Source organism: Spodoptera frugiperda, chromosome 25 (assembly GCF_023101765.2).
Source record: "Spodoptera frugiperda isolate SF20-4 chromosome 25, AGI-APGP_CSIRO_Sfru_2.0, whole genome shotgun sequence".
NCBI classification, from domain to species: domain Eukaryota; kingdom Metazoa; phylum Arthropoda; class Insecta; order Lepidoptera; family Noctuidae; genus Spodoptera; species Spodoptera frugiperda.
Genome location: NC_064236.1, coordinates 14,164,305 through 14,176,555, shown reverse-complemented (window position 1 = coordinate 14,176,555; position 12,251 = coordinate 14,164,305). Strand labels below are relative to the sequence as shown.

At 40.7% G+C, this 12,251-nt stretch overlaps 1 protein-coding gene across 1 annotated transcript; it reads right to left on the bottom strand.

The window, feature by feature from the left end:
* Positions 1–313: 313 nt before the first annotated feature.
* Positions 314–11,331, bottom strand: LOC118269023 (paramyosin, long form). Its single transcript, XM_035583898.2, has 16 exons — positions 10,959–11,331; positions 10,826–10,882; positions 9,486–9,572; positions 8,499–8,665; positions 8,036–8,273; positions 7,740–7,859; positions 7,364–7,630; positions 6,969–7,215; positions 5,996–6,123; positions 4,680–4,792; positions 2,662–2,851; positions 2,372–2,506; positions 1,947–2,141; positions 1,675–1,770; positions 1,219–1,500; positions 314–1,066 (listed from the first exon to the last, which is right to left on the bottom strand). Exons 1-16 carry the CDS (start codon positions 11,067–11,069, stop codon positions 863–865), a joined length of 2,637 nt encoding a protein of 878 aa, XP_035439791.1. The 5' UTR covers positions 11,070–11,331; the 3' UTR covers positions 314–862.
* Positions 11,332–12,251: the final 920 nt, after the last annotated feature.

Sequence of the window (12,251 nt, the reverse complement as noted above, 5' to 3'; positions counted from 1 at the left end):
GAGCTAGTCTGCTTTTCAGACTTCTTGATTTTAAGTACAAAGTTAAGCAGGCAATACAAATGGGGTAAGACGATCGTCATCAATAGTGTCGTTGTGTTTCCTAAGAATTCCAGACATGTTATATTGTTCAGAATATTTGTTTATTAAGGATTGATGATTTCATTGGAATTTGTGGGTTTTGGTAATATACTTATATCAGTTTAAGACAGATTACTATAATCTAAAGACAATGACTTATTGTGCTAACAACTTATTCTAAAGATTTCCAATAAAATTGACTTATAAGATTCACTGGCCGAAATAAAAACCCATGTTACTTTTGAAGTTTTATTGCTTTTTTTTGTTTCTTTAACATAAATAGCATTTATTTTTAATTAATAAAAGTTACAGTTACAAACGTACAATATGCATTGCACCATTAATAAATAATAATATAAAATAATTCTTTTATTTTAAACTACTGCACCTAAATTACGGTACATAACGATATTGTATTCTATAGCGCCGGTGACCTTATATTAGAAAAATATTGAAAAAAAAAGCTTAAAGTTTTTGGTTCCTTTATTTGGTTGAATTAGCGTTACATTAATACGTCCGTTGGGACGAGCGGTCGGCGTTTGGCCGGAGTAGTGCGGAGACACGGCAACGTTAGGGCGAGCCGCAGCGCCGAGCGCCCGTCCCGACTCACCGCTAGCTGCATAGAGAGTGCCACCGAGGACGGACTAGGCCGCACCCGCTGGCGCCATCTACCGCTTTTACATCACTTAACGAACGACTAGGCTTATTATACCCGACCGGAATTGCGCCCCGATATCGACTGATGGAGAGAAATGCTGGTGTTCTGGGGCTTTGGGTAGGGCGCTCACATACGCTCTGAGCTGATGGCACGAGACTCCTGCACCAGGTAGACCTGGGAGCCGGGCACGGTGGAGGTGGTGACGAAGGTGCGGTGCTTGGCGCGGATCAGGGACAGATTGCTCTCGGCGCAGTCGGCACGGTCCTCGGCGGCTTCCAGCTCGCGTTGGAATCGTCGTACTCGTGTCACGTTCTGCTGGGACATACCCTCCTGTGGACAGAAAGCAAATACATTTAGGAAATATATAGTTAGAGTATTGTCTGCAATTATGATTAACCTTCTAGTTTTATTATCTTGACTGTCAAAAGATTATTTTACGACTTTATGACTCGAAGCTTTATTTGTTTATTCAGTCCTCGTACCTGTTCCGTCAGTTGCCTCTTGTAGATGTTGACCTTCTGGGTGGTCTTTTCGAGAGAGTCCTGGAGGAGAGCAATGTTCTTCTGGTCCTCCTCGCACTGAATCATGACCTCCTTGAGCTGACGCTCCTTCTTGCGGAGGATCTTGATGGTCTCAGCGTGCCTCCTCTTCTCCTCATCCATTTCCAGTTCCATGTCCTTGATGCGGGCTTCAAGTTTGCTGATGATACGCTTGCCACCAACAATGGCGTTGGCCTCAACCTCTTCCAGGCGGACAGAGATGTTCTAGAATGAGAAAGAAGAAGTATTATTTTTTGATGGGAAACGTCTTTAAAGTAACGAAAAAATTAAATGAATGAAGGTAACAAAAAGAAAATCAATAAACGATCTTGAAGATCTATACTGTTTAATTATTTCAATTCCTATCCCAAGTGCTATTTAAATGGTTGCAAAACTCACCTTGACTTCGATCTCGAGGGACTTCTTGACAGCTTCGATCTTGACGATCCTTTCCTGCTCTTCATGCAAGTGCTCAACGGTGTGTTTGAGTTCAGTCTGTAAACAAAAATTTGATTATTATTGTCCTCCATACATAGTATGCTTTTAAGTTGCAAATCAATAAGTTAACTGAAGTGAAAAAAAATTATTAACCACTACCAGGTTGTATAACTTAATCTATCTTAACCATGATTTGCCTAAGCAGGTTTCACTTTAAGTAAAGTATAATGTACCTGGACGCGCTGGTATCTCTCGTCAGCAATGCGCAGCTCCTTGGTGATCTCGTCGTAGTCAGCGGCGACGGCAGCGAGCTCCTGCTCGATCTTGGCCTTGCTGCTAGACAGGTTGACGTTGATGACGGTGAGCTCATTGATGCGGGTGACCGCCTCCTCGTACGACTGCTCGGCGGTGCGCTTAGCGCGAAGGGCCTGAATACAAACATGTCATTAGAAACTGAATCATTGTACTACTTTTAGATTCCTGGTCGATGAAGCCAAATCGTGACTCAATATTGGCATCCGTATTGCTATTATTGTTTTGTTAGTAGTACTACTTACAGTATTACTTAATAGCCAGATGTGACTATGCTCAGGTATGCCAGTCATACTATGTGGACGATTACTGCATCAATTTTAGGTTATAATGCTCCTAAACTGACCTGCTCGTAGTTGCCACGGATCTCTTCAACCTCTCCGGTGAGAGACTGTATCCTGCGCTGGGCAACACCGTACTGGTCGAGTGTCACCTGCAACTGCCTCTGGACCTCATCGTAGTGGGTCTGGATCTCGGTGAGCTAGAAAATATAATCAAAATGATTAGTGTGATGTTCGTAATAGAAAGGATATTGTGTGAAACTTTGTTTAGTGCTTGATCCATAGGCACAATGTAATTAATTATTTCTTTTAAAATAATATCGAGACCTGTGAAACATTCACTAAGAAGGCTTACCTGCAGAGACTGCTTCTTGACGACCTTCTGGAGGTCGATGTTGGTCTTGTTGGCGACATCAAGAGAGAGCTCCAACTCAGTGATCTGGATCTGCAGCTTCTTCTTGATGCGGGTGACCTCAGACTTCAGCTTGGTCTCAGCTTCAACCACGCGAGCGTTCAACTGCTCGATCTCGATGCTGGTCTGCTTGCTGTTGACAAAACAAAACGAAGTCAAACACTGGGTTCATACTTAAAGTTACACCAACACATTTAATTATTAACATAATAGGTCACCTCGAGTCAATCAACAAACATGTGTTAAGTTGATCAAATTGTTTTATCGTTTGTTTCAGTTCGTTCAAAGGTTGCAAATACGAGTCGTCTACTTTACATTCAATAGACGGCACTTCCCTAATCCTTACGACGCACGTCGTCGGTGACGTTTCACGTATAGCTCTGTGTATTGTTTCAGTCATCTTTTTTGAAATTTCGTTAGCCGCTGCGCCTGAAATTTTCGACTGTACCACAGCTTTAGACAGCACATTTTGAGTAATTTGAGACAAATTTTTATCAATGACGCTCCTTTTGCCACGATACTCAATCCTTGTTGGTTTACTCTCAACCACATTTTGCCTACTCTCCTGTAATAGAGTTTGAGCTATTGCTTTTGCCGATTTACCCCTGTACATTTTGGCTTTACCTCTCAATTCGGCACCCACATTTACTTCTTTCTCATAAAGTTCCAGTTCCTTTTCTATCTCATTCATTCTCTTTTTTTGTCTTTCGATTTTATATTTGTCTCTCTCCTCTTTCTTCCTCCGGGTTTTAGAAGTTACACTTTCTGTTCCAATGTGCTTCACAACGTTCGCCGCATCTGCGGTAGCAATCACTGAGAAAGGAGATCGTTTGGTCACATTAAATGTATTGAGATCCCGCTTTGCTTGATCTGCAACTTCGTGTGAAAGTCTTGTAACATCTTCTTCAGAGTAAGTTCGTATTGGCTTGTCAAACCTGTATTTGTCCAATCCTCTTTCATTATTCCATGGTAAATGGGGTGGCTTGGCTGCTACACCTTGTCCTTTTGCACTTATGTAGTCGATCATAGGTTGATAAAAATTAATACCGTAGCCATAATTATCTTCATATATTGCGGTGGGTGGTCTATTCCATTTATTAAAGTTAGGCACTTTAACTGGCGGCATGATGAAAGATATACGAGTTGCGTCTATTCACTACGATCGAGACGCAGTCACCGTGATGTGCGCCGCCCGGGGACGGAGTTGCGTAATTGGAGGCGCGAGAAAATGAACATCGTCTTTTGTACATTTTCAGTTGTACTTATTGCCAAAGCTCGTATGTGATCACCGGTAATAAGCACCAATCAGATGCGCGGTTATATATAAACGAAATTCGTGCCAATTATTCGAAATATATTTACTTAATGCATAACTGCATTTGGTTGGAATCGTTTGAATCGGAAATGCGTTGCTGGTGTTGAAATTACGTTAGATACGGTTGCTTTTATTAGTAACTGCTAGTCGTGTCGTGTTTTGAAGAATAATTTTCAGTAAACTGTAAATTTAGGTAACACTCTGTCAAACTCTAATTGGCGTCGATCCATGATGTAACTGTGTCATGGTTGTGATGGTTGATTGCAAGTTTGGATGTCACCCATCAGTCAGCGCGGGGAAGTGGTGGGGCGTGATCGTTGAAAGATAAAGTAAGCTTGTAGTTCCGAGTTGGCGATCGTCGAGTAAGGTGTGTGATGATACTTCAGTAATTCGTGGACATCATCAGTGTAAACATTAGTAAAGTTCCTAATCAAAGTAAGTAAGGATTGACTGTAAGTTATAAGTGTGTAAAGCAAACCAAAATGCGAACTAAGGATACGATATATTGTCAGTACGTTATTAATTTGCAGGTGTGGTTCAATTGTTGTTACAAAAATTACGTCCGACTTCTAATGTTTCTCTTGTTTACCAAATGTTTATAATAATATTGTATGTTCCAGATGCTGTATGGAGTATAAGAACTCACCGGATGGCTTCGATTTCCTCTTCCTTCTCCTGGAGGCGGCGCTCGGCCTCGTGGCGGAACTGGCCCAGTTCGGAAGCCAGTCTCATGGCGCGCTGCTCCTCAGCCTTGCGGCCCTGGTGAAAACAAATCGTAATGGTTCATTATACACATTAAATAATTTTGTATCTACTTTGGCTCTTATACAAATGGGCTAAACAAACAAGACCAGTGTCTTCCTCAATCATCCTTCGTTATCCAGGAAGAAGGTAATTAGCGGTAATTAGAGTCTGGATAATTGATTTACGCTTTCGAGCTGGCTGCCAGCTAGTCAGATGTATATTTACTAATGCATACACCTACATTCCGATTGAAAATAGATTTTACTGCTACATACATTCATACTGTATCATCATCGACTCTTTGGATTTTAGTTGGAGGGTGAAAAAATCGCGAAAGTCTATTTCCTTTTGTGCGAATTTGTACATAGCATACATAGCACGGCGAAATTGTTTGATTCTAACAAAATCCTTTTATCTACAGATAGTCTACTATCTGTTGTTTGTCTTTAATACGGCGGAAAAGTTGAAAATGTTATTGCAAATCTGTATTTATTGAGAACTTCGATTGTTTTCTTTGTTGCTAAATATAATAGTGTCTATTATTAGATGCTTCGGAACCCTGGCAAGACTGTTAGTATCGTGTTTAATAGCTGATTGGTTGCCAAAGTGTTGCTAATAATCTGTACAAGAATGACCTATTAATTACTGTTGTCAAATGAGACGTTCAGTTGCTGCTTATGATGTTATTTTTAAATCTGTACCGTTCGCAGAAATACGATATTTCTCTGGGAGAGTTGCGGTAGGTTTATTGGTCATCGGAATATTTTTTACTGGTTCTAAAAGGTAATTCAAAAACTTGGCACATGATGCCTGAATTGTATTATTTTGTTTGTGTGGTTTTCTTTAGTTTTTAATTTATATGTCATAGAATATTCGAAGGTTCCCCAGTTCCCTAGTTTTATTAATATATCTGTAATCCTGTATTCCGTAGTGAGACATGAATGTGAAATCTAAAAAAAGTACTTATTGCAACAATAATTTTTTGTGGAGATTCTATAGATGATGTTGATTCCTCATTCTTTTACAAAATAATTCAGTGTTCAATTAGAGAAATATTCTGTTTTTAAAACATGTTTTTCTGCATTATCCTTGAAAGTCATTCAGGTTAAATAAACATAAATAGTAGCACCTATCAAGTGATGACTCTTCTTCCTGACACCCAAAACGTTTCAATTATCCTTTTTAAATAGACAAGACTGATCATAAGAAGATACTTACGGCTTCAGCCTCCTTGTAGGCGGCGGTGAGTTCCTCTCGCTCGTTCTCAAGACGGCGCAGCTCGATCTCGAGCTCGTGAAGACGGCGGTTCAACTCCGTGAGGTTGGCGCGGGCGTCGTGCAGGTCATCTGATACAATAACACTGGTTAACTCCAAAATATATCACAAGAAAGGAATGGAAACTCAAAGACCAGAGAATGCATCAGAAGGGCTTCAAAGATTGTAGTGATTAGTGACATGATTAACATTTTAGTAATGCAAATCGGATAAGTGATAAATAGTGCAGTAGAACTGATTATGATGCTGATATATATGTCGTACTAACTTTTCCCGCGTGGTTTCACGTCTGGTTGACTCTAATTGATCGTAACATGATGTTTTAGATCCTATAGCTTTCCGCGAAAACTACTACCTCGATATAGTAAGAACTATTGTAATACAACACAAAACGAATGAATTATTAAATTCCAAGCCCGTTCAAAGAAACCATCAAACTCCAGTTTTATAATATTAGTATAGATATCTATAACCAAAATCTATTGATGCTGAGACAGCACGTCTTCTACGTACGATTAAATTAGAAGACATCAGAAATAAACTACACAACAACTACTTACTATAAACTAACTTAATCAATTTGTAAACTATTGTTTAAAATTATTGTATACTATTGTGGCGACATCTGACACGTGACAGATGACAGAAGTCGCACATAGACTATCGACGAGCAAATCAATGGATGACGTCATAAATATATTGCATCGCACATATGAAGTTTACATGCGAATTAACACGGATAGAAAATCCCAACGAACGACAGTTGGGCAGAAAGCCCGCCAGGCTGATCACCTCGCCTGGTCGGAGGAATCCTTCTTTTCTTAGAGAATCCTCCTTTTCTTAGGGAACTTTACTCGCTGTTCCCTAAACTATCAATGTAATATTATTTTGAAGAAAATTAATCAAATCAACTTACCACCCAATTTCTTGTTTTCGCGGCCAAGGGCATCCTTCTGCTCACGGGTCTTGTCGAGCTCGTGGGTGATACGCTGGATTTCAGTGATCTTAACGCGGAGGTCACGCTGGGTCTGCTCGTACAGCTGTACGGTCTCCTCCAGGCGCGACTTGATCTCAATGTTGACACGCTCCAACTGTTCAGTCCTCTTCTGGAGCTCCCGAGCTGTTCCATTGGCCTTCTCCAAGTCGATGATGAGCACTTCAACCTATTTGAGTAGTAAGGAATTTGGTTAATATTTGAGCTCTGGTTCTCTAGTAAATAAAGCAGTTTTATAAGTACTGACTTTTTAGTTTCTAATGAACATAGTTATAGTAACGTTTCAGCTGGTATAAAAATAAAGAACTAATAATAACCTCGCTCTGCAGACGAGACTTCTGCTTCTCAATGCTGCTGATCTTAGCAATGAGGGTCTCGATCTGTTCTTCCTGTTCCTGGATGCGGATGGAGTACTTGCGACGGATCTCTTCAATCTCCTCAGCCCTGGCAGCAGCCTCAGCCTCGAACTTGGATTTCCAGTGGCTGACCTCACCGTTGGACTTGACGAGCTGGCGTTCCAGGTCCAAACGGGCCTCGGATTCCTCCTCAAGCTGGACGCGGACGGATTCAAGATCGATCTCAACCTATGAAGGAAGAAATTGTAAAATATTAATACATTAGTTCATATACAAGAAAAGAAAACTGTTTAATATTCCTACAAGGAATTTATTATGTTACTTTTTAACATCTTACCTGGTGAAGGTTGGCCTCAAGCAGAGAGCGCCTCCTCTCCTCATCTTCGAGCCTGCGGCGAGAGTCCTCGAGCTGGCTGGCCAGCTGGCTCCTAAGGTACACCACATTCTCAATGTTCACCTGGAAAATAACGTCATACATTTAGTATACAATTGATCTGTTTGTTTATATTTAAATTACATAAAGTTTTTCAGTATCTTATTAGAATCAATTTAACGTACTTTACATTAATATAATGAAGTATATTAAATACTATTATTGGAAATTAGATAATTATTATTGAACAATATTAATACCTTAAGGTCCTGAACTTCCTTGACGAGCTCAACATTCTCCTGAGAAAGGCGCTGCTTGTGGGAGGTGATGTCCACAATGGTGCGGTTCAGCTCCTCGATCTTGATGTGCAGCTCGCTGATGGAGACTTCGAGCCTCTCGCATGTCTTGGAGATGGTGATCTTCTCCTTGGTCACGTTCTCCACTTGGGCCAACAACTCGTAAACTTCAGCTTGGAACTTGGACTTCTCCTTCTCAGCCCTGGCGACAAAGAAAGAATATGTTGCAATCACGGGAAACGACAATAATTTTAGTATGATGTTGGTGGACGTTTTGTTGGTGATGTATTAGTGTTTCGAGAGTGTCATAATCGCATAGCATTTTCGCCAAAGGTTTCGCGTAGCAGTATCTTATATCTAAACATAGAGACATTAGTTAGTACAAGGATGACAAGATGTATTTAGGTGATAGTCAGTGTGTCCTCACCTGGCTCTGCTTTTGGTAAGCTGGTCGATTTGTTCCTGGAAGTCAACCACGATCTCTTGGTGTTTCCTCTTGAGCAGGTGGGCGGTCTCCTCAGACTCAAGGTGGACATCTTCCAGTAGCTTGCGGAGCTTGGTAAGTTCGGTGTCGCGTTTTCTGTTGATCTCGAACTGAAAAAGGTATAGCATCATTTCAAAATATGACCCCAAAATGTGGAATCTTTGGGGTGGATATTTGAAATATTAGCATTTCATTATGGTCTGAAAGTATTTTTTTGTGAGCAAATTAAGCGTAAATAAAAATCTTTAGAGTGTCACTGAAATTGCAAAGTAAAGTTTTGGAAAACATTTTCAGAGAAGAAAATGATATTTTTAACGTTTTCCTGAAATTGAAATCAGTCATTTATTTCATTTTCAGTAACACCCAGTGCAATGAACAACAATATTTTACACAATACTTAAGTGATATATAGTTTAGATAATTCGAATGATTTGTATTTTTATGTTTGATTCCGTTCTATGTTTTCCTGAAAGAGAAACAATTTGTCAGTACAAAAATCGCATAGCCATTTCGCAATGACACCTTAAGTAAAAATCGCAAAGCATTGATCATTAGCAAGTATAGACATAAAAATTTAGCTTCTATTGTGGGCAAATCTTCTTAGAAATTTTTCTTCTTTTCCTTGTTCCAATCTTCGTATTTTCTTTATAAAACTCTCTTTACAAAATTCTTCTTTATCAATTTGTATTATTTTAGTATTCTTTTCTATTTCATCAAATTTAAGCATCTTTTTGTTTCACATAGTTCTATTTCTGTATCAATTGAACTCTTGTAAAATCTTGTTTTACTTGTTTGTTTGTATTTTCGACTTTATTTGTTCTTTTTGTATTTTTTTTCTTGCAGAATACCTAACTACCGTTTACGTCCTTACCATTACTTTGATATTATTAATTCTAAATTTGATAGTAAATAAATGTTTGGAATATCTACCTGACTCTCGGCCCCGCCTTCAGCTTCCTCCAGCCTCTCAGAAAGTTGGATAACTTGCACGCTCAAATCTGCCTTCTCCCTCTCAATCTGGAAGATATCATAGAACATTACAAAGTTGCAACTATGTGTGTATTTGGTTAGTGCAGTTAACTTGTTTTGAAGAATGTTGTTATTTATGAAATAAATGGAGATGCCTTTTTGAAGTATCGTTGTTGTTACTGTTGAGTTATTGAAGCCCTCCTTACACTGAAATGTTTACTACTAGACTCTAAGTGCGCAACTTAGTTTTTAAAGAGTTAACACTCGTAAGTAACTACTAAGTAGTGTGCATCATCCTACATCATAAGTGCTGCCTTTCTTCAAAATGTACCTTATTTGTAAATTATCTTTGTTTCAACCATTATGCAATAGCAGGTTTCTGGGTAACTCGTCCTTCACATATTTCAGCATTGTACCCATCTAAAATAAGAAACGGTTTATGTCTCACGGCGGCTCTGACTAACTCGGATATTTTCGCTACTCATACCGCAGTCTATTATTATATTTCAATATTGTGGCATTCTCAACGGGAACGAGCATCATTTGGCCCAGTTTCAAAAGTGAGACCGGAGAGCGAGAAGTTGAGATTTCAGAGAATGCTTTCGCTACAGAGCTAAATATATCGCAGAGTGAGCGAGCGCCGCGCGCCGGTAACCGCGAGTCGGAGGCGCAGCCGCGCGCAGGACGCATGCGCGTCGTGCCGTGCGCTTGCCATTCTATGACCACGCAACGCCGCAACCAAAATAGCATGCGCGAAGCTCGATCAGATGTCCGTCCTGAACAATCTCTCGCGGATTATGGATGACGTTCACCTTATCTGTGATATTGAACTTTATCAAACGGTTATGAACCTAAGAACCTACCACTAACTACACTACGTCAGATCACTTCAATGTTCGAAAAATTATGATTTTCACAACTAGTGTCACTGGATGAATATTAATTTGAGTTATTATTTCATATTTGAACAAAATTCAAAATTATTATTTAGTAAAAATTGCAAATATCTTAGTTATCGAGTAAGCGACGAAGAAGTTAATACGTACTTAGTTTTTTTACTTTAATGGATTAGTACATGAAAATTACATAATTACTAAAAATGTGTTACAAATTTATAACCAACGACAATAGGGATGAAAATAATTGCTAATGGGGGTGGAAATGCAATGTAAGGCGTAGGGCGGGCGGTATTAATAGAGGTGTTGCGGAAGGCTCGCGCCCCGCCTACACCTGAGCGGCGCGCGCGCCCTGTATGGCCGGCGCACACGCCGTATCACATTTCGCATGCTCGATCAGCTTACCCTCTGACGCAGCTCCCTTTCGGATTCCAGATCATCTTGGAGGAGACGGATTTTGTCCTGAAAAATACAACATATTCTATCATGTGTCCGCAAACACTTCACAAGCACTGCACTGTATCGTCGGGGCCGGTACCTCCAGCCTGGAGAGAGCACTCAGGTCGGCGGTGTACTCGATGTTGACGTCGGTGGTGCCACCGCCGCTGCTGCGGTAGGTGTACTTGGAAGTCTTCGCCACGGCGGACATTGTCGCTGGTTCGTCTCTCGATCGGCAGTCGGCGCTACGTTACCGGTCGGGCACCGTTCGACTAGTGAGAGCGGGTGCGGGCGGCGCGCGCGCAGCAGTGTCCGCCCCGCGTACCCCGCCGCCCGCGCACCGCAGCAGCCCGCGCTCCCGCGCGCTCTCCAGGGCGGCCGGCCGGCTGGAGCTCGCGGATCGTGTTACCACCCCCGCGCACCCCCCTCTCAGCCTTTTATAGACACGCCCGTCTTGACGCCGTCGCGGTTCTCTTTTATTTGTTTTGCCCAAAAATTTGGCGAAACCCTTCATGTCCTAAATACTGTCATCATCAGCAGTGCAGCCGTCGTGGCGCAGCTATATCGGCGATGCGCAGACTTGTTGTAAACAAGTGGAGTCGTGGGCGGTGAGGCCGGATCCAGGCGTTTCCTGGTGGATTCCTGTCGGTCCCTGGCAGGCGCCCGCGCCCCGCTAAATGCCACTAATCGGCTGAACTTAACAATGAACTTCTGCTACTCTTTAAATTAACCCCTTACAGCGAACGACTATACTGTTTACAAACACTAATTAAATCTAATTTTGTCTGTTGATCTTGAAAGTAAGTCATGAATTTGAATACTAAATAATTTTGCTGGAATCTTGAATTGATAGTTCCAAACAGTTGCGATGTCATATTATTTTAATATCAACAAGTTTTCCTAGAAACTAGATTGGTGTTGTTTATGTTACAGCATTCGGTGCGCATAAAGCTACACATCCACTGCATCGTTTACGGAGCGTCGTAGCATTTCGTAGCCGCCCGCGTAGCCCATATATAGAAATTTTAACTTTATTGGGCGGTTTAAAATAAGTAATTGATCTTGAATATTGGATTTTTTCCACATATTTTTAAAATAATGAAACAAGACCTACCTATTCTAAAACGTAGGCAACATTTTATCATAGTAATTTGGGCGAACCCGGTAGTAAAAGTTACTAAATTATAGTAGTAAAAGATAGTGCACATGAATTTCAAGCGATTAGAGACGGTATTATCCCCGTGTGACAATAGTCCCAACTTGAATGAATAATGCATTTCTTTACATTCGGCGTAGCATTCGAATAACTAATAAAGTTAGTATAACATTTACAACAGTGTTTGCTAGATACATCTAGATTTACTACAGTAAATCTATGTTTTATAGCCTTTAT